Raw genomic sequence first — 18,630 nt, 5'->3', positions numbered from 1 at the left:
ACTATAGCTGATCTGAAGGTGGTGTGAATACCACAAACTACCTGCAACCTGCTTTTTTTCTCACCACAAGCATAGGAGAGCCCCGGAGTGGGATCAGCCAGCAGCCCCCAGCAAGGGCCCAACAGAGCCAGAGGGCCCAGGTCCCACCAAGCAGCTGCTGGAAGTGAGCAGTACACACCTGAGAACCAGTTGCAGACACTAGCCACTGGCAAGGAGTGTGGCAGGGAGAAAGAGAACATCTCAGGCTTCCCCAGGTGGAGGATGTTCTAAGAGTGGTGGAGTCTAAGACCTGACCTGAGACACAATCATGCATTCCCACCCTTATTCACACATATACAAATACTCTCACACTCGCCCAACATGGAAACACAGAAATGGATGCAGTGCACACACTCACACTCCTCATACATAAACCAAAACCCCACAGAGGCAATCCAGACCCAGGAGATGGTTCCCTTTACTCTGGGGTGGAGACAAGCAGACAGTCCCAGTCTCTGCAGCAGCAGAGCAGCAACCAGTTTATTAAAGTGCAATTCAAAAATGTTTTTTGAAATGAAGACTTAAAAAGCATTTTAAAAATCAGTTTATTAAATTGGAATTCAAAAATGGATTTACAAATGCAGATTTTATTCTACAATTCATTAAGCACAGGATTTTTTATTTCGATGCGCGTGGCTCTTGTGGTCCTCCACTCACATGTTTATTATTCATTATGTGTTTACAGCACCCCCTGTGGTTGCTCCAAGTAATGCATTTTAGAAACGGCTTTATTTAGAAAAAACTTTATTGAACAGGAAATCGGCTCAGTCAAGCAAAGCAAGTGAGCAAAAAGAAGGGAAACATATCAGCATGCAGTTTATGGTGTCTTTTTGGTTAAAATACTGTCCACATCTTCTGTTTATGGTTGTATCGCCAGTATGTACTTAAGGTACAAGTTCTTACTTTGTTTTTGTGCAATATGTTGCCCGCTAATGCAGTCCCAACCCCCTGACCCTTGGTTCAGGGGGTTTTGGATGTTCATCTGTAACTGGAAGGTTGCCGGTTAAAAACACTTTACCCTACTGGTGTTGGCCAGAGGAGCCGATGGCGTGATATGGCAGCCTCGCTTCTGTCAGTCTGCCCCAGGGCAGCTGTGGCTACAACTGTAGCTGCCTCCACCAGTGTGTGAATTTGAGAGTGAATCAATAGTGGAATTGTAAAGCTTTGGGTGCCTAGAAAAGTGCTGTATAAATGCAATCCATTATTATTTGGCTGTAAAGCTAGTCCCTTTATTGAGCTAGTTACCTGCGATTTGGGAGTTTGTCTGGGATAGCATCGATAGTACAAGTTTAAGCAATTAGACATATGACATATGCTATGTAGTAGCAATGTGGTATATAAATGCATATTATGCTGCACATATGTATATCATGACTGTATTGTTTGTCTTGTTTTGAGTTTCACCCTTTTGAATGTCAGTTAACCTGTTGACAATGTCCATCAGTCCCTGCATCACACATGCACTGATAAAGTCTTTCCTTTCATTAAATGTGTCAAAAACAATGTTTTTCAATGTGAGTGTCAAGATTTCACTCCTAATGTGAATGTTTGAAAACTCAAAATCAAACAGCTAATTAGTGTCTGAGAGGTGCCATCAGTGTAAGATTTGTTTATTTTTGTGTTTGAGCTATATTACATAAGAACACAAAAGAGGGAGCAGTTTACTGCAGACACAGGTCAATTTCATTTTGTGTCTGATCTTTTCCTGACTCGTGATTAAAAAATAAGTTTAAATATTATATTCACTAGCTGGGACCACATCCTCAGTTACAATGTACGATGATGGTTTAGGGAGCATATATTGACTGAAGAGTGAAAGGGGCGTGGATGAGGTGTGGTCCCGCTCCTGAAATTTAGACAAAAACTCCACTTGTTGGATCATTCCTCTGATTGTTTGTTCAGTTTGGGTGTGTTCAGAGGCTCCAGCTGCAGCCACAGGCCTCCCTCTGCACGCAGGACGATTTGGGGGAGACGGCGAACTCTGCTGCTCCCGAGTTCAGGGTTCACCCCTGGGGTCAGTCGAAACCTGAGAAGGGTCAGGGCCACTACAACTTGAAGCTCTGTCATGGCGAATTTCTGACCAATGCAGTTCCTGTAAAGAGATACTTGTTATATTTTAACCAGTCCATTTCCTAGTTGTACTATTTGGATTAAGGCTAAAACTGAACCTGGGGCCTGAGGAGAAGGGGATGAAGGCATGAGAAGCGTGGCTCATTTTGTTGTCTGGGTCAAATCGATGGGGATCAAACTCCTGGTTAGAAAGCAAATGGGAAAGGTTAAACACACAATAGGTTTGTAGCAGAAATGTAGATTATGTTACCAAGTACTTACATGTGGGTTTGTCCAAACAATAGGGTTGTGGTGTGTTCCATAAATGCTGACCTGGCAGACTGTACCTGTTTCACAAGAAGTTTCTCTTTTCAGCATCAATCTTTATTGGTTACCAACTGTTGGTGTGGTCCTTTAACATACGGTCTCACAAATGAAGCATTTAATAAAGTTTAGTATGATTCATGACTAGGGATGGGTACCGGTATCCGGTGCCATGATGGCACCGGTTCTGTCATAAACGGTAGTAACCAGACCGAAAAGCAGCGAACATTTCGGTGCTTTTTTTTCCTGAGCTGTGATACTCTTTAGATTCTAGCCAATCATTTTACGTTTCCGAGGATAGTAGGCGGGTCCAGGTACGTATGTTCTTTTAGAGCAGAGCTACAGATTAAAAATGCCCAAGGCGAAGCGGTCAAAGTCTGGCTGTACTTCACAGCAAAAGATGCAAACTCAGCAGCTGCAACAAGTGCTTTAAGCTGATACTGTGATGCTGTCAAAGGAGGTAACACCTCAAATCTGATGAAACACCTGGCGACGCATAGCGTTTTTTTAAAAGCTGAGAAATGCGCCGTATTTGATAGCTTGCTGCGAGACCTCACACCGAGCACATCTACTGCGGGTGTGGTGCCTGTTATCGACCCGGAGTTAGCAACATCCCCCAAAAACCCGAAGAGGAGAGTCCTGGTCCCTAGCCCTGCCAGTGTAGCAGAAATGATGATGATGATGATGCAGCAGCCGTTCTTCTCTGCGTGAGTAGCTTAATGTTGTTCGTGTGTAATTTACGTTGAGTAGGCTAACCACGTTATTACATTAATGTATGTAAGGTGAACTAGCAAACACCATCATAGCTACATGCGGCTGTCTTCTTGTTTGATGGCAGATACTCCCTTCACCCTGGACAAAAAGGCTAAAATGACCAAAGAAAAAGTGGAAAACAGTTAAACATGAGAGGTTTTTGGACAAAGTTTGTGTTTTTTCCATTGTTTAAGCTGCTTCCAGCCAAGAGTGATACCATATATGCCCCATAGCTGCAGAAAAGGCTAACATTGTTATCTTTTTACAAAAAAACAGCTGAACATGAGAGGTTTTTGGACAAAGTTTGTGTTCTCCATTCTTTAAGCACCGGCACCGTTTCAAAAGTACCGGTTTGGCACCGGTATCGGATAAAACCTAAACGATACCCATCCCTATTCATGACAAGACACAGCTCTTTAACCTCTAAAATCTATTTGGAAAGAGAGCTTTGACTCTGACCTGCTGGGACTGTGCGATTTCCTGGCAGCACCATGTCCTGGGTGCAACTCCGTAATACAGCCTGCACAGGAGAGTGCAGTCTGAGGCTCTCTTTGATGCACATGGTGGTGAAGGGAAGGTTGGACAGATCCTCCCTGAAAATTAAGATATGTCAGTGCACTGAGATAATATTCATATGTAAACATTTGAAACTACAAATAATGTTGTTGGCATTTGTATTTTCTGACCACTGGATTTCTTGTCCATCTCGTCCCTCCATCAGGTCCATCACTTCCTGTCTGCATTTTTCCTGATGGTGTTCATGGCGTGCTAAATTATACAGCGTCCAGCAGATGGCGCTGGCTGTTGTGTCGTGACCTGCAGAAGAAGAAGGAAGATTTGCAAAGTGTTGAAATATTTGAAGGACAACAAACTATGCGCTCTAAAGACACATACTCATCCTAGTGTATAGCAGCAGCCGTTAACATTATAGTTTGTCATTTTTACATCTGACCACAAAAGTTGGTGTCAGAGTAGCGTCTCAAGGGCGTAGATTTGGTTTTGGTGGGGACGGATGATTCAACCACCGAACCCTGTTTCTTTTTTTCACCCTTTTTGTCTTTGCTTCTTGATAAAAAAGGAGAAATATGTTACCTGGGGTTTCAAAATATGACTTTGTGGTTATAAAGGTGGGGGTGATTGCAGCGGCTCGAGTTATTCTCAGTGTGTGGAAGGAACCATCTCCTCCAGAATATAATAGGTGGAAGGAAAATATGCTGAAAATGGTGTCGTATGAAAAATTCTTGGCGAGGATTAATGATGATAGGGAGGGTTTTGACAAATCATGGGGACGTGTTTTTGGCTGAGATGGTTGGAATTTATTTGGTAATTATCTTTAGTTAAATTTTATGCTTGCTGCGTTGTATGTTTGTTTAGGCACTCAGTAATGGAATAACTTAAGAATTTGATTTTATTGTCCTTTTTTTTGCGGGTGTACCGATAGTGAGTAAGTATTGAAAATAGACCCAAAATACAAAGGTGAATTAACCATGGGATTGGAAGCTGTCTTTTCTTTTTTCTTTTCTGTTGTTGTTTTGTTTATGTTTTCATGTGGTTAAATGTTAAAAACAAACAAAGACTTTAATTACAAAAAAAAAAAAAGGAGAAATATACTACCCTACATATGCTATTCTGCATGCTTTTAAACCATTTAAAATTACAATTCATAGTTTTATATGTGAATTATATAATGTTAAATTACTATTAAATAAATGACTGACTAAGTATTTTAGACGTTAGTTTACTTCAGCCATAATCCATATAACAGGTATCATACAAACATAAAAATAGAGTCATGACAATAAAAGAATATGACTTTAAGAACTTAACAACATTACTTCAGTTACACCAACATCTCTTACACATCAGCACTAAGGGAACACTGAATGATCTGGTGGATTTTGTCCATAAAACTACTCGTCTAAGATTACCACAAAGTAAAAGATCTCTCAGCAACATTTTAGGCACTACTGCCCCGATCAAGTCAGTGAGCTGAGATTTTTTATTCTCAACATGAACTACTGTTACAGCTACAGACATTAATACTACTGGTGTCCCACATAACAACTCAATGTCCACTATGTGAAGCAGCCAAACACATGCCTGCTCCTCTCGTTAACTGAGATAAACTGCTGGCATATTGGTTTTACATCTATACTGTCCAGTCTCTGCTGGTGGACCCACAGCAGCATTGTTTAATCTCATTTGAGTCACTGTTGACCTTAGCCATCTTTTTAGTCTTCTGAGAGCACTGAAGCTTCTTTCAGCCTCAGTACATGTGTTTTATTAAAACGCATTAAAATTATTATTATGTGCTCAGTTTGCCTCACCTTTGGCCCTGGCTCCTCCCCTCTGACTGCACTAGGACATATTGCCACCTGATAAAATAACACACTGATTCGTGCCATATAAAAAGTGAGACGTGTCAATTCAGAGTCTTTGTCAAACATACACTAATGAAACAATTTACATCAGCAGCCTAACAGTTGTCATGATAATAAATACTAGTTAATCTACAGCACCAAATCATCAGTCAGTCACCTGTGGCCTCGCCTCTTCACCTCTGAGCTACAACATGGCAGAGCTGCCTCTGTCAGCTGATAAATAACAGTGAGACATTCACATACATGCAGTCACACATGTGCTTCAAATACAGTCATGAACCAACAAGTCATCATCCAGTTTCACCTGTTATCTTGTGTCACCATTGTTGGTTGGAATATTTGCACAATCATGACTACCTCATGATATTTTGTCTCAAAAATTAACCCTATGAATATGTCAGTGTCATTAGGATGAAATTATTGTGTCACCAACATTTAACGTTAGACATATAATTCTAACAGCTTCTGTAAACTAATATCCTGGCCTGCTCGAGGCTGCCGTTTTCTCTGACAGTTTCAATCAAAATTAGAAATGCTGCTCTGAGACTGAGAGAACTAATAGTGCTGCATGTTGTGCAGTTAGTTTCCAAAACACGTTATTCATGGTTACATACAGTTTTACACTGATGTGGGCCAAAGCCTAGCATAGCCTGTAACGTTATTATGACGGACACATTTTATGAGTGAACTTGGCTTTAAGTGACTTACAGGTTTCTTTGAAAAATACTTTCTTATATCCAGCTTCTTCCTCTTTGCTGCCGTCCTCCTCTCCTCCTCGCAGCAGGTTTGCCGCTGCTAAAACTAAACAGAGCTCCCTGAAAGGCTCAGCCAATCACATTGGCCATATTTGTCACATGACGTAGGACTCCAGTAGAGAACGTAATTTAACTCTTTCTGCACCGCTGGGTGAATGAGACGCTGACAGATCGGGTTTGTTTTTCTTTACTCAAAGAGATCAAATTATTGGTGGGGACACGTCCCTTCCGTCCACGCCAAATCTACGCCCTTGTAGCGTCTCACCTGCAAACATGAAGGTGTTGGCTTCAGCTTGTATCTCCTCATCTGTTAGGCCTTGTCCATCTTCGTCCTTCAACACAGACATCAGTAACACTGATAAAGTCCCAAAAATGCAGTAAGTTTTTAGATGTTCTCCTTCCCTTCACTTTTTAAATCTACCTTTAACTATTTACTCTGAGACCAACTTCAATTTAGCCCCTACACCATTTCGCTAAGGTTGCACGTATGTTTGACATGAACATACGTGTCATGTTCATGTCATGACTGTGGACTTTACTTGGAGTGGGATATAAAGCTGTGTAATGCTAAATAAGCACTAATACAGGCTTATTCAATGCACTGTGAAAGTGGATGTCTTATGTCTTATATAAGCAAAACTAAACACATCAGTTCCATGTGATCATTTCAGAACTGATCAAATTAACGGCTCTGGAAGTGGATTATCATCCCTTCTTGTTTGTTGATTTTATTACTACCACTATGATGCTCCTCCTCTGTCCTACCTTTGTCAGCAGCAGAATGTCCACGAAATCTTTCCTCCTCTGTGACGTCGGGGCAACTCCACATTGTGCTTTCAGAATGGCACGTCGCTTCTGAACCACATCCCTGCTGAATCTGCAAACCAGAATACAGCAGACTAAAATTAATGATCCCTGCAGCTTCCTACATAACTTGGCTACACAAATATCAGAAGGTCAGAGCATTACCCGTGTACAATATTTAAGGTTTGTTTGAACAGTTTCCCCTGCTGAGTCTTCCAGTAAATCCAGTCCCAATGATGTAACATGTTGTGTTGCCGCTGTCCTACCAGGTCACAGAGCTGCACTATGGCTGACACGTACTCACTGGGAGACCTGGAGGGACAATTTTCTTAGGAACACCACGACAAAAAAACAAAACAAAACAAACCAAACAGAAGATATCTGTTGAAGTAAGTGGCTGTTCTCACTCCTGACAGTTGCTGTCGTAGCTGAAGGCACATTTCAGTAAACTGTCCAGAGTCATCAGACTGACGTGGTCAAACATTTCTAGATTAGTTTTGCCTTCTGCCACAAGTCGGCACCACTTGTCCTGAAAACAGAAACAAGAAGCAACTTCAAGCAGCTGAACTCTGGCTTAGACTCAGATGGAGATGTGGGAGGAGAAAGGGATGATAAAACTATAATTCTACAAATCTTACAGGCACATTTAGTTTAAAAGAGCTTTTTTTGGCATAATTGAAAACTAATTCATAGTAGTTTGTAAGCTATATTTGGGTGTTTAGAACGTTTATCAGATTCTTCCTTTATTCTCAGGAATCTGGAATATTGTAACAGACGTCTATTGATGTTTTAAAATAGACTTTTTCCTTCGCACTGTCATAAAATGCTTGCTCGTAGGAAGTTGGTTGATTGTTGGAGTTTTCTTCAAGTCCGTATGTCACGGCTGGGTCAGTTGTTTTCTCTCTTCCTTCTAGCATCTTAAAGTCAAGCCATGCTGGTACTATCCTACTCCTTTGGGGTGGAGCTCCATGGTTTCCCACGCTTTAGCCACCGCACCTGTTGACCATCTGACTCATCTAAAGGTTATGCGCTGGTCAATACTTGCATTCTACCTGGATCGTCCTGCATTAACCACCTGCTTGCTCACCCTGCCATGGCTGCCACCTTGTGGACACAACCAGCATGCAAACGCTTCCTCTGGAAAACTCTCCCTCATACTCCAAGGCACGATCTGATATCCTCGTGTTGGTGTTGTTCCCAGATCATCATACTAAAGGTTGTTCCAGGATCAACATTGCAAGTGACCAATCAGAATGTTGTGATGTCATACTTTTGCGACTTCGGGAAAAACCGGCGTAAAACAAAAAACTGTACTTAAGCTACGAGAAACCGCCTTTGTCCGCCGATCAACGGACCCTAACCCTGACCCTTTAATAAACGCTAAGCAGAATTGATATTGTCCTTGCAACATTGGAATTTCATAAATGCACGAATGGGTTGGTGCGCAAAAGAATAACGTCACAATAATGTGATTGGTCACTTGCAATGTTGAACCTGGAACAACATTTTCATGATGATCTGGGAACAACACCAACACGACGATATCAGATCATCCTACTCCAAGTGAGCAGTACATTCACTATTGGCAAAACTACGCTATCTGAAAACTCGAACACTGGGCAGAAATAAACTCATCCTCCAAACCTGGAAGAAACTCCTGTGTTGTTTTCCCAGACTCACCTCTACTTTTTCTCCTGGTGTGAAAAACTCTATAAAATCTTTATCCGCTTCTTTGTTGGCCTGTATTTGGATGTTGTACTTTTGCTTAAACGGCCCTCACAGCCTTGACACTGCAAGATGTTTATGTTACAGCAGTTTATGTTATAGGCTTTCTTATTGACGAAGACCTGTCCACATTTCCTTTCACAATACCACTAAAGTAATTATAAAAAGGATAAACAAGTTCCTGTTTTTACACAATCTGCTATTTAAAAAATAAATTAAAACAATCCACATTGGGGGGAAAAAGAAATGATACAACAGCCCATGCATCCCTGACTTCCAACATCAAGTGCCTTGATAAAGCTGTTTTTGTTGAATGACACTAGAAATCAATCTAGATGAACCTACAGAGAAAACTAAAAAGCTAATTTTCCTCATGGTTGTACCACTTTTACCAAAAAGCAACAAATCAAACTGGATCAAATGTTTGTCTAAATGGTTACTTGAAACAAAAATCATCATGGAAGCAGTTCTGTGCAGGGCTGTGTGAGTCTTACATGCATGATTTTAGATGAGGAGTTAAATATGGTAACGTAGCTCTTCAAAATATCAAAATGAAAAGCTGGAGTCAGCAGTCGTCTTTTGCGAGACCACACCTCGCCATTACTGATCAGCACACTGCGTCCTGAGACAAAAGAGAAACAGTTAGTGGAACATCCTGTAAACTATGTAATCACAGATGAGAAAAACAGAGATATCTGACTCACCCAGCCAAGGCTGTAGGTGGTTATAAACGAGCCCATTTTTCACCATCATGCTGGCTGAAGGAAGTAGATGATGGATGATGTAAGAGAAGAACAACAACTCTTGAAATGTGGTCTGTTTGTGTTTTACCCTACCAGGTGCCATGAACAGAGGTTTGATATAGTCAGGGTGGAAGAGTCTGACCAGGTGATAGAAAGGACCAAGGACCCAGTAGCAGGAGTGTTTGTATGTCTGCACCAGGTCATCCAGCAGCTGGAAACCTTCTTCTCTGCCCTGTATCTATCATGTTTTATCACAAAACAAGACCTTAAGATCAGTAATTTATTGTGTCGCAACAGAAAGTACATGAACCCTACAGCTTTTATGATGTAGAGATGATAAATACGTAAATATAAAACTAGATGGTGCCTGTGTATCGTACCTGCCCCAGATGGCCCAACAGCCATGAGTTTGCCGGTGGTTTGCTGAAGCATGACAGCCTGTGAGAGTACCAGACTCTCCTCACAGTCAAAACTGCAACCGCAGCAACCAGTCCAGTACTGAATATGTACATTAGTGAACAGAGACATGTCCAGCTGAGGACCGGAGAGAGGACACTTTGCAGGAGAGCCATCGCTGAGAGAGAAATTAATATTCAGAAGTCCTCTGATCCTGCTATGTGGTTGAGGAAACTGCTCCAACCCTCAATTCTGATTCGACAAGGGGAAAAACAAATCGACAGTTTTCAAAAAGAGGCAGTCTCCCTGTCAAATATTGGTCAGGCCTGATATTGGTCATATATGGAATGCAAAACATGCCAGTTTGATTATAGTGATACAGTGTGTTAGTAATGCACTTATAATAAACATAATAATGTATCAGTTAAAATAGATACTTTTATATAGAATAATGTTAAAGTAAAAGGTAGCTGAACAGTTACAGTTTTGAATATGATTGTTGTTACAACCATACAGAAGAAGATTCTTTAAACATAATTAATTTGTACAGTGGCCCCTAGAGACAAAGCATGCACAAATTCCAAAACACTTACAAAATCCAAAAACACATGCAAAATTCAAAACACGTACAAAATCCAAAACACGTGCAAAATCCAAAACACATGCAAAATCCAAAACACATGCAAAATCCAAAACACGTGCAAAGTCCAAAACACGTGCAAAGTCCAAAACACGTACAAAATCCAAAACACGTGCAAAGTCCAAAACACGTACAAAATCCAAAACACATGCAAAATTCGAAACACGTGCAAAATCCAAAACACATACAAAATCCGAAACACGTGCAAAATCCGAAACACATGCAAAATCCAAAACACGTGCAAAATCCGAAACACGTGCAAAATCCGAAACACGTGCAAAATCCGAAACACGTGCAAAATCCAAAACACGTGCAAAGTCCAAAACACGTGCAAAGTCCAAAACACGTGCAAAGTCCAAAACACGTACAAAATCCAAAACACATGCAAAATCCGAAACACATGCAAAATCCGAAACACATACAAAATCCGAAACACATGCAAAATCCGAAACACATGCAAAATCCAAAACACATGCAAAATCCAAAACACGTACAAAATCCAAAACACATGCAAAATCCAAAACACGTACAAAATCCAAAACACATGCAAAATCCAAAACACGTACAAAATTTGAAACACATGCAAAATCCGAAACACGTACAAAATCGAAACCCATAGCGCGGCTGTGGTGTGGATAATTTTGCCGGAAAAAAACGGCGAAAGCGGAGCAGCCGAAGAGTAAACTTTCAGAAGTAAGTACTGAATATTATGTCACTTATTTATGCGCAAATGTTTTTATAACGAAGAACATTAAAACATTCCTGTTGGTCACATGTCAGCAGAGTTATGTGACATTAGCGATGTTTGTACTAACTTGGTTTTAAAGCCTTTACTTAATACGCCGTTCAATAGTCGACTTTAATCTCACAGAGAATGTGATGATTTTGTGGATAATTAAAGTCAGTCATATATCCACAAACACAACAAGCTGAAAGTCAGTGATGCTGCTCGGTTTGCAGTCCTGAATATCACGGCACAAGCAGGATTCACTGCACTGTTAATGTTAGCTATGTTATATTGCTGCCTCTGTTCGGTGGTGTCAAGCCAAACGGACTTTAACGTGTGTTTAAAATGTTATATGCCGTGTAGTGAGTGATGGTGTGGTTTCTGATGGAAAGAACATAAAAGTCTTCCATAATTATGTGAACAGAGTGAATTAAGTGTGTAATACAACAATACTGGATAGTGGAACATTCAACCAAAATAAGGGAGTATCAACAAATGCTAATTTTACTATTTACATAAATCCTAACTAGGCACTTTACACTGGAGCCAACATGAGAAATTAGTGACGGTCCCTTAATGACCGCACAGCAGAAGCTGTGTCCCAATTCAGGGTCTGCACGCTTGAAGTACGCGCACTACGTACAGTGCGTACTATAAGTACGAGAAGTGCGGAAGTGAGAGGCTTGTGAAATGGGACGGTCTAGCCTTCGTCACGCTGTTCAGGTTGCCTAGCAACCATGATACTATCTGCGAGAAACGTTACATACAGCTTTGTGTGACAGAAATGAAGGAGAGAAAATGTTTTGTTGGTCAATCATTTTTGTCATGACATGACTTTGATTAGTTGAGTATCTGAGGCTGAGACCACAGGACTGTAAAACATGATTGTTGGGCTTCATTTCTGTACTGAACAGTTATTACAAGATTAGTTAGTAAATAACAATTAGCTCATGTTGTTCATGAGACTAAAATCATCTCACTGTGGTAATGTAAATATAATATGGCCAATATTATAGTTATTGTCAGATTATTATGATATATATATATACACATACATACATATATATATATATATATATATATATACACACATACATACATATACATACATACACATACATATATATACATACATATATATGTATGTATATATATATATATATATATATATATATATATATATATATATATATATATGTATATTAGTAAAAGGCTTTACAACTAAGTTAACGCTGAAAGTACAAACATCACTAATGTCACATAACTTTGCCGACATGTGGCCAACAGCAATGTTTTAATGTTCTTCGTTATTAAACATTCGCACATAAATAAGTGACGTCATATTCAGTACTTACTTTTGACAGTTCACTTTTCGGCCGCTCCCTTCTGCCGTATTTTGCAACAAAATTATCCACACCCACCGCCGCGCTATGAATTGTGGGATATATGGGACCACGAAGCGTGCACCGGACCACGCTTGATATTTGGGGAAATCGACGGCGCATTTGGAGTATGCGTTTGAAGTACACTTCGAATTGGGACAGCCGTCGTCGCGTGGCGGTGACGTAATCGCACTTCAAATGCATACTTCAAGCATGCATACTTCAAGCATGCAGACCCTGAATTGGGACACAGCACCTGAAATGGGACACAGCCAGAGGCTGCTGCGCAGTAAACGGCGGTAACATTCGGTAAACAAAGTGTGCGCCAAGGATTTAAACAAGGGAGGATAATGGCCGCAGCAAAGAACAAACACGATAAAACACAGAAACTTACAGTCTCATGGACGCGCACCGCTAACAGCATTAGAAGGAAGGAAAATCCACACGGTGAGTAAAACTCTGCTGACTCTCCCACCCGCAGCTCCGACCGAACTCTCTGCGTCGACGTGTGCGTAATGATGAGGTAGAATTGTGACTTCTGATTGGTGAAGAGAATGGGTTGCCTCACCGCTCATTGGCTAAACGGCAGCAGTATGCTGATATCTTTACTCCGCAGATGTGGCTCCGTTCGTGAGTTCTCCCGACTGGCTGGCCTTAGTAATGTTGACTCATGTTTTTAATAATGACTTTAAAACACTAAACACTAATTTCTGGGGTTTATTTTAAGTTTACAGAATATAACATGTGGTAAGACGATGAGTTTTACTTCTCACAGTGTTATGTGTATCTATTTATCATGTATGCTACTTTGCTCTGTGGACTGTAAAATGTTTCATTGTGTTCATAAAATAAACCAGGCTTTCACTGTCTGCATCTTTTACTGTTTTTCTGCTTTTGTTCACTCCAAGTTTGACAAAACCTACAGATATCCACATTTGTTAACTCGCTATGTGGAGCAGTCTCAGTGTATTTAGCTGCTTTTTCCCTAAACACAACTGAGAGAAACGCCTGTAGTCTGTAGTAGTAGAGATAAAAGAGTAGGATGTAAAGAAGAAAGGTGGAAAGCCTTTGGAGACTCTGTTGGACATGGTTTCAGTTGACCTCTGACATGATAAGATAAGATAATGGAACAAACTGTTTGTAAAGAAACATGGTGGAAACTATAGTTGGGATGTGTGCTGGGATGCTCTTGATAAGGGAGCCTCTTTTATTGTTTCATGACTTCTTTTGCTGACTGTTGGGGGCCTAACTGCAACCCCTCTGTGTAATCATCGAGTCTAACTGTTGCAGAGTGTTTGTGACTAGTAGATAATTATAGGACTAGTTGCATTAAAGGCACATTGGGGTTGATACAGTGCTAGTGTGGCTAGGTGTGAATATGTGCTTTTAGAAGTATCACAGTTTATTTCTAAAGGGATACATGTTGTTTGTGGCACTCTGTTTGAAACTATTTGCTCCTAAATAGCACTAAAGAAAAAGCAAAATGCTCCTAACTAGTTAAAATACCCCTAAACTAGTTAAATTAAATCATCTATGTCTAAATAACAGAGCTCTGAGACCTATACAATCCTTTAAAAAGAGTTTAATTAAAACACATAATGGTTTCATTAAATAAAACGCTATTAAACACATGTAAACTCTTATGACCCCTGAACACACATGCACACATACTAGTTATGTACACTTTCCTTGATTCCCTTTTGTGCATTTACAACCTTGAATGTTAGTCCCCTCTCGTGTGCTCCATGTTGTCCAAAGTTTTAATTTTGCTGTTTATTTTTTCAAAAAGATGCTTTTGCATTTTATGCAAAAAAGCTGTTAGACAATAAAATGAACACTTAACCTCTTTCAACACAAACACTACTTTACAGTTACACTGTAGTTGTTCTATAACCACGTTTCAGTTAAAAGCAAGAAATCTAACCAGTGTGTAGAAAGGAGATCATGAACTCAAAGATCCTTACTGGCAAGTGACCAAACACTAAAAACTGCTGACTTTCAGATATTCCAGGAGTTTGAAGCAATGTGAGGTTTATACCTAATCTGACACGAGTTAGATTTACTGCCCACTCACACAGACCTTTCAGAGTTGTTTGAAGGCTTAGGTTCCCAATTACAGCTGAAATGGTTGGTCAGTCATGTGGGCATTGCGTTGTATGTTTCATGTAGTTGTGTCAAATCTGGCATGATTACATATGTAGATAGAGGCCTGTCTTTATTGATTTATATTTAAATAATCTTTAGTTTTCATTCAGAATAAGTGTGCCATCTGATGTTGCCCATTCAGTTTTATAATGGATTTACTGTAATCATTCATCACCTTCAGAGTGTTTCATTCAGATTAGTGATGGGTCGGTCGCGAACGAAGTGGCTCTTAGAGCCGAGTCTTTGAAGGGAACGATGCGAGCCGGCTCCTTATTGGGAGCTGTGGGTTTTGTTTTTTTTCTTTCTCCTGCCCGCTCTTTCACTTTTTTTCGCTTCACGCTGCAAGTCACCCTTGTGTTTGCTCTGAGCAAAGACGGCAAACAGAGCCTTGCATTTGCGCCCCGCCCCCTCTGCTCAGCGCTGAGCTGAGGGGGTAGGGGAAGAGGGAACGAAAGAGAGCCGGGAGCAACAAGAGACAACACCGTCACATTGGAAAGGTACAGTAAAGAAAATGAGTGACACCAAGAAAAGAAGAAAAGTCTGGAACCATTTCAATCTTATTGACAAAACAAAGGCAGAGTGTAGAGTCTGCAAGAAAAGGATATCATATAGAGCCGGCTCCACAAACAACATGCACAGGCACCTGAAAACTGTCCACCCATCAGTGCAATGGGAAGATAAAACGCAGTCAGTTGAGTGTGATATTAATATTTGTAAATGCCAACCTTTCCCTTAATTAAAGATCTGGGCGTTCTTTTTTTCCCTTTTTTCCCATATTTTAGTTTATACTTAATTGTGTTGTGGTTTGCAGTGTTTTGTGTTGTTTCACTTTAAATTTGTTTAAAAGGAAAAAGCTGAAAATTTAAGTAGTTAAAAGTTGAAATGTATGAAATGTAAATAGTTGGTTTCCGTATTTTATAATTAATTTATTACATTTTATGTGGAGTGAATAAATAAAAGTATATTTACAGTGGCCCCTAGAGACAAAACATGTACACACTCCAAAACACAACAGAAGTGCTCCGGGATGCTAGGGGCCGTGTTGAGCTTGTGTTACCTGGTGGCTACACAAGCCAGGATCGGATTTGGTGTGTGGTAGTAACAGGTAAATGAAGTTTTTTTTAAATTATTTGAATATATATATATATATATATATATATATATATATATATATATATGAGTGTTTGTGTATTAATACAAAAACAATAGACATATGAATTCGATTGTGTAATTTAAGTGATCCAGGTAGCTGTTTTGGAAGTTCAGTTAACGCTAGAAATGTGTTTTGGAGTTTGTACGTGTTTCGTCTCTAGGGGCCCCCATAAATATTTATATATAAACTTAGATAAAGAAAACCACGTTTTTTTACATTACTAATTCCTTTTGTGAATAATTTTATATTGTTGTTGATAATTAATTAATTAAAGCAACAAAACAACCCAAAGAGCCGGTTCGGAGCCGAAAGAGCCGGTTCTTTTTAGTGATCCGAGCCAAAAGAGCCGGTTCTCTAAAAAGAGCCGGAAATCCCATCACTAATTCAGATAGTTAATCAGTTGCTGTTCCAGATGACCTACTTGTACCTGACCCTCTGCAGGTTAACCAACCAACCGTCTGTATGGATTTCATTTATAGTCATAGTAATCCAAGGAGCTGGGAAAGAAAAGGGACTGGACTTCTTCTATTTTCTTGAAGATGTTTCACCTCTCATTGGAGAAGCTTCTTCAGTTGTAAGACCAAATGGTGTAGTGTCCCAGATATTTAAGCCTTAATGGGAGTTGTCCCTTAAGAGGGCAGTTAACCCACTATTACCCACCCCTGATACCTTGATACCACCTCATAACAAATGTTTAAAAATCAAAGCATCATCAGAGCTCAACAGAAAAACAAATTAATTATTAAACCATGAGAGTATTCTGCAGCAAATGCTGTTTGTATAAATTCACTGTAGTACTTTTCTCACAGCAGCTCTATTGTGCAAACACAGCTGTAACATATATGAAAACAATATTGAAATAAGACTCGCAATATTGGGAGTGAAGGAGTGCTTCACAGACACAGTTTCATCCACTCTCCAATAACCTGCACTCTTTACATTGAGAACAAACAAACATTGACCTGGCTTCACTTCATTTTTACACTGTTTGAAAATCAAATCATTTACCTGTACAGCAGAAAAGAGAGCTTCAGCTCGTTTTGACCCCGTCTGCTTCTCCTGCTGTTCTTTTTTCTTTTGTCAGTGATTTATATACTGAAGTCCACTAAAGAGCTCGCGCCAGTGGGCGGGGAGATGCACAGTGTGTGCACTCAGGTCCCCCACTTACAAAGGTCTTCAACAAAACAAACAGTGAGAAATTTGAATCTTTCCGTTTGAGTGTTAGAAAAACACTGTAAAACTGTGTTTACAAAATAATTTATTTTATACAAAGATTTGGGGAAAAGAGTTATTTTGTTAGAATAGTTAAAAAGTTACACAGAATAAGCATAAAGAATAGATTAGTAAAGCTAAACTATGTATGGCTGAAAAAATATATTACCACATGACAAACATGTTGAGGTGAAAGGTCATTTGAAATTAAAATAAAGACAACAGGTGAAATAAATGATATGAAATGAAAAATTAGGTCATTTATTTCAAGGTATATTAGGGCTGGCCTAAAATCCATATTGTGGTATCATATGAAGCATGTGCGGTAACGACATATATCGCGATATATTCTTTTCTTCTGTATACTGTATTTTCCGCACTATCACTTAAAATCCTTTAATTTTCTCAAAAATCCACAGTGCGCCTTATAATCCGGTGCGCCCTATGTTTGTATTCTGGTTGTGCTTATTGACCTCGAACTGATTTTATGTGGTACACAGCACTCAAAAAAAATCTGTAAATAATGATTGAATGAATGTAGTCCAACTTTGGTGAGCTATGAAACAGCACCGCTTGGTGGATTGTCGGCGCATTACGGCTACTGTAGTCAAGAGTCTTGCGGTGTAATCTGGGTCCAAAACTCTGTCCGCTTCAGGTCCCAAAGTCAAACGAACACTGCGGCATCCCTGAGAGTTATGCCGGGCTCACACTGTGCGATTTTTGGCCCATTTTAAGCCGATTTTTGAGTCGTGCGACCGTTTTGGTGATCGGCCCGATTTTGGCCTTCATTGTGCGTCGTGCATCGTGTAGTATACGTGGGGTAACGAGAAGCACTTAACTTCTCACGACCAGCTCCCGATCATCAATCACTTGGTCGTGAGGATTTCAAACCTGTTTGAAATCCTCGCTTGGTCGTGAGGGTGTCACCGCAGTTTCTCACACTGCGCACGCGCAAACACAAATGTCAGCGAAAAAGACGGCGCAGCAGTGCAGCGTGTGATCTGGACACAAGCGATGGAGGCACAACTTGTAGAACTTTGGAAAGCTCATCCGAGCCTTTTCGATGTGGCCTCACAAAATTATCACGACCACAACAACCATGAAAATAGTTGGATGGACGTTGCTGCTCAATCACAGCTGCCTGATCATGTTTTTCATCAGCAATTTAGCAAAGTTGATGGCGGTGGTGTGTGTCTGTGTGAGTGAAAGACAGAGAGGGAGAGCGAGCGACAGATTTTCTGTTATAACCTTCATTTTATGGACGCACAGTGTGAGCACTCAGGTCGCATCAGTGCATCGGGTCGTATAGTGTGAAACCTGCATCGTGACCTACGAACTTCTAACCTCTGCGAGTCAATCGTACAGTTTGAGCAGGAGCTGAATAACACGACTGAAAAAATCG

At 40.2% G+C, this 18,630-nt stretch overlaps 1 protein-coding gene and 2 long non-coding RNA genes across 4 annotated transcripts in view; 1 reads left to right on the top strand and 2 right to left on the bottom strand.

The window, feature by feature from the left end:
• Nucleotides 1-13,106, bottom strand: part of LOC146492380 (uncharacterized) — a 78,473-nt gene extending 65,367 nt beyond the window's left edge. Inside the window, exon 1 of the long non-coding RNA XR_014872336.1 lies at nt 12,975-13,106. This is a non-coding gene — a long non-coding RNA (uncharacterized LOC146492380). The remainder of the gene's footprint in view (nt 1-12,974) is intronic.
• On the bottom strand, nt 569-17,130 carry LOC146492379 (cytochrome P450 4F3-like). 2 transcript variants are annotated; one of them, XM_085151066.1, is made up of 14 exons: nt 17,025-17,130; nt 9,954-10,221; nt 9,667-9,811; nt 9,535-9,588; nt 9,325-9,452; nt 7,513-7,634; nt 7,271-7,417; nt 7,067-7,178; nt 6,567-6,633; nt 3,852-3,981; nt 3,625-3,758; nt 2,371-2,435; nt 2,208-2,290; nt 569-2,131 (listed from the first exon to the last, which is right to left on the bottom strand). In XM_085151066.1, exons 2-14 carry the CDS (start codon nt 10,143-10,145, stop codon nt 1,918-1,920), a joined length of 1,593 nt encoding a protein of 530 aa, XP_085007192.1. In that variant the 5' UTR covers nt 10,146-10,221; nt 17,025-17,130; the 3' UTR covers nt 569-1,917. The 2 variants fall into 2 exon arrangements, with proteins under 2 accessions (XP_085007192.1, XP_085007191.1); XM_085151065.1 differs by lacking the exon at nt 17,025-17,130 and adding an exon at nt 13,113-13,248.
• Nucleotides 3,010-3,496, top strand: LOC146492381 (uncharacterized). The gene is made up of 2 exons (XR_014872341.1): nt 3,010-3,321; nt 3,455-3,496. It is a non-coding gene; the product is annotated as an uncharacterized LOC146492381 (long non-coding RNA).
• Nucleotides 17,131-18,630: the final 1,500 nt, after the last annotated feature.

This window comes from Neolamprologus multifasciatus, chromosome 23 (genome assembly GCF_963576455.1).
Source record: "Neolamprologus multifasciatus chromosome 23, fNeoMul1.2, whole genome shotgun sequence".
Taxonomy (NCBI): Eukaryota; Metazoa; Chordata; class Actinopteri; order Cichliformes; family Cichlidae; genus Neolamprologus; species Neolamprologus multifasciatus.
This window is presented reverse-complemented; position numbering and strand designations above follow the sequence as displayed.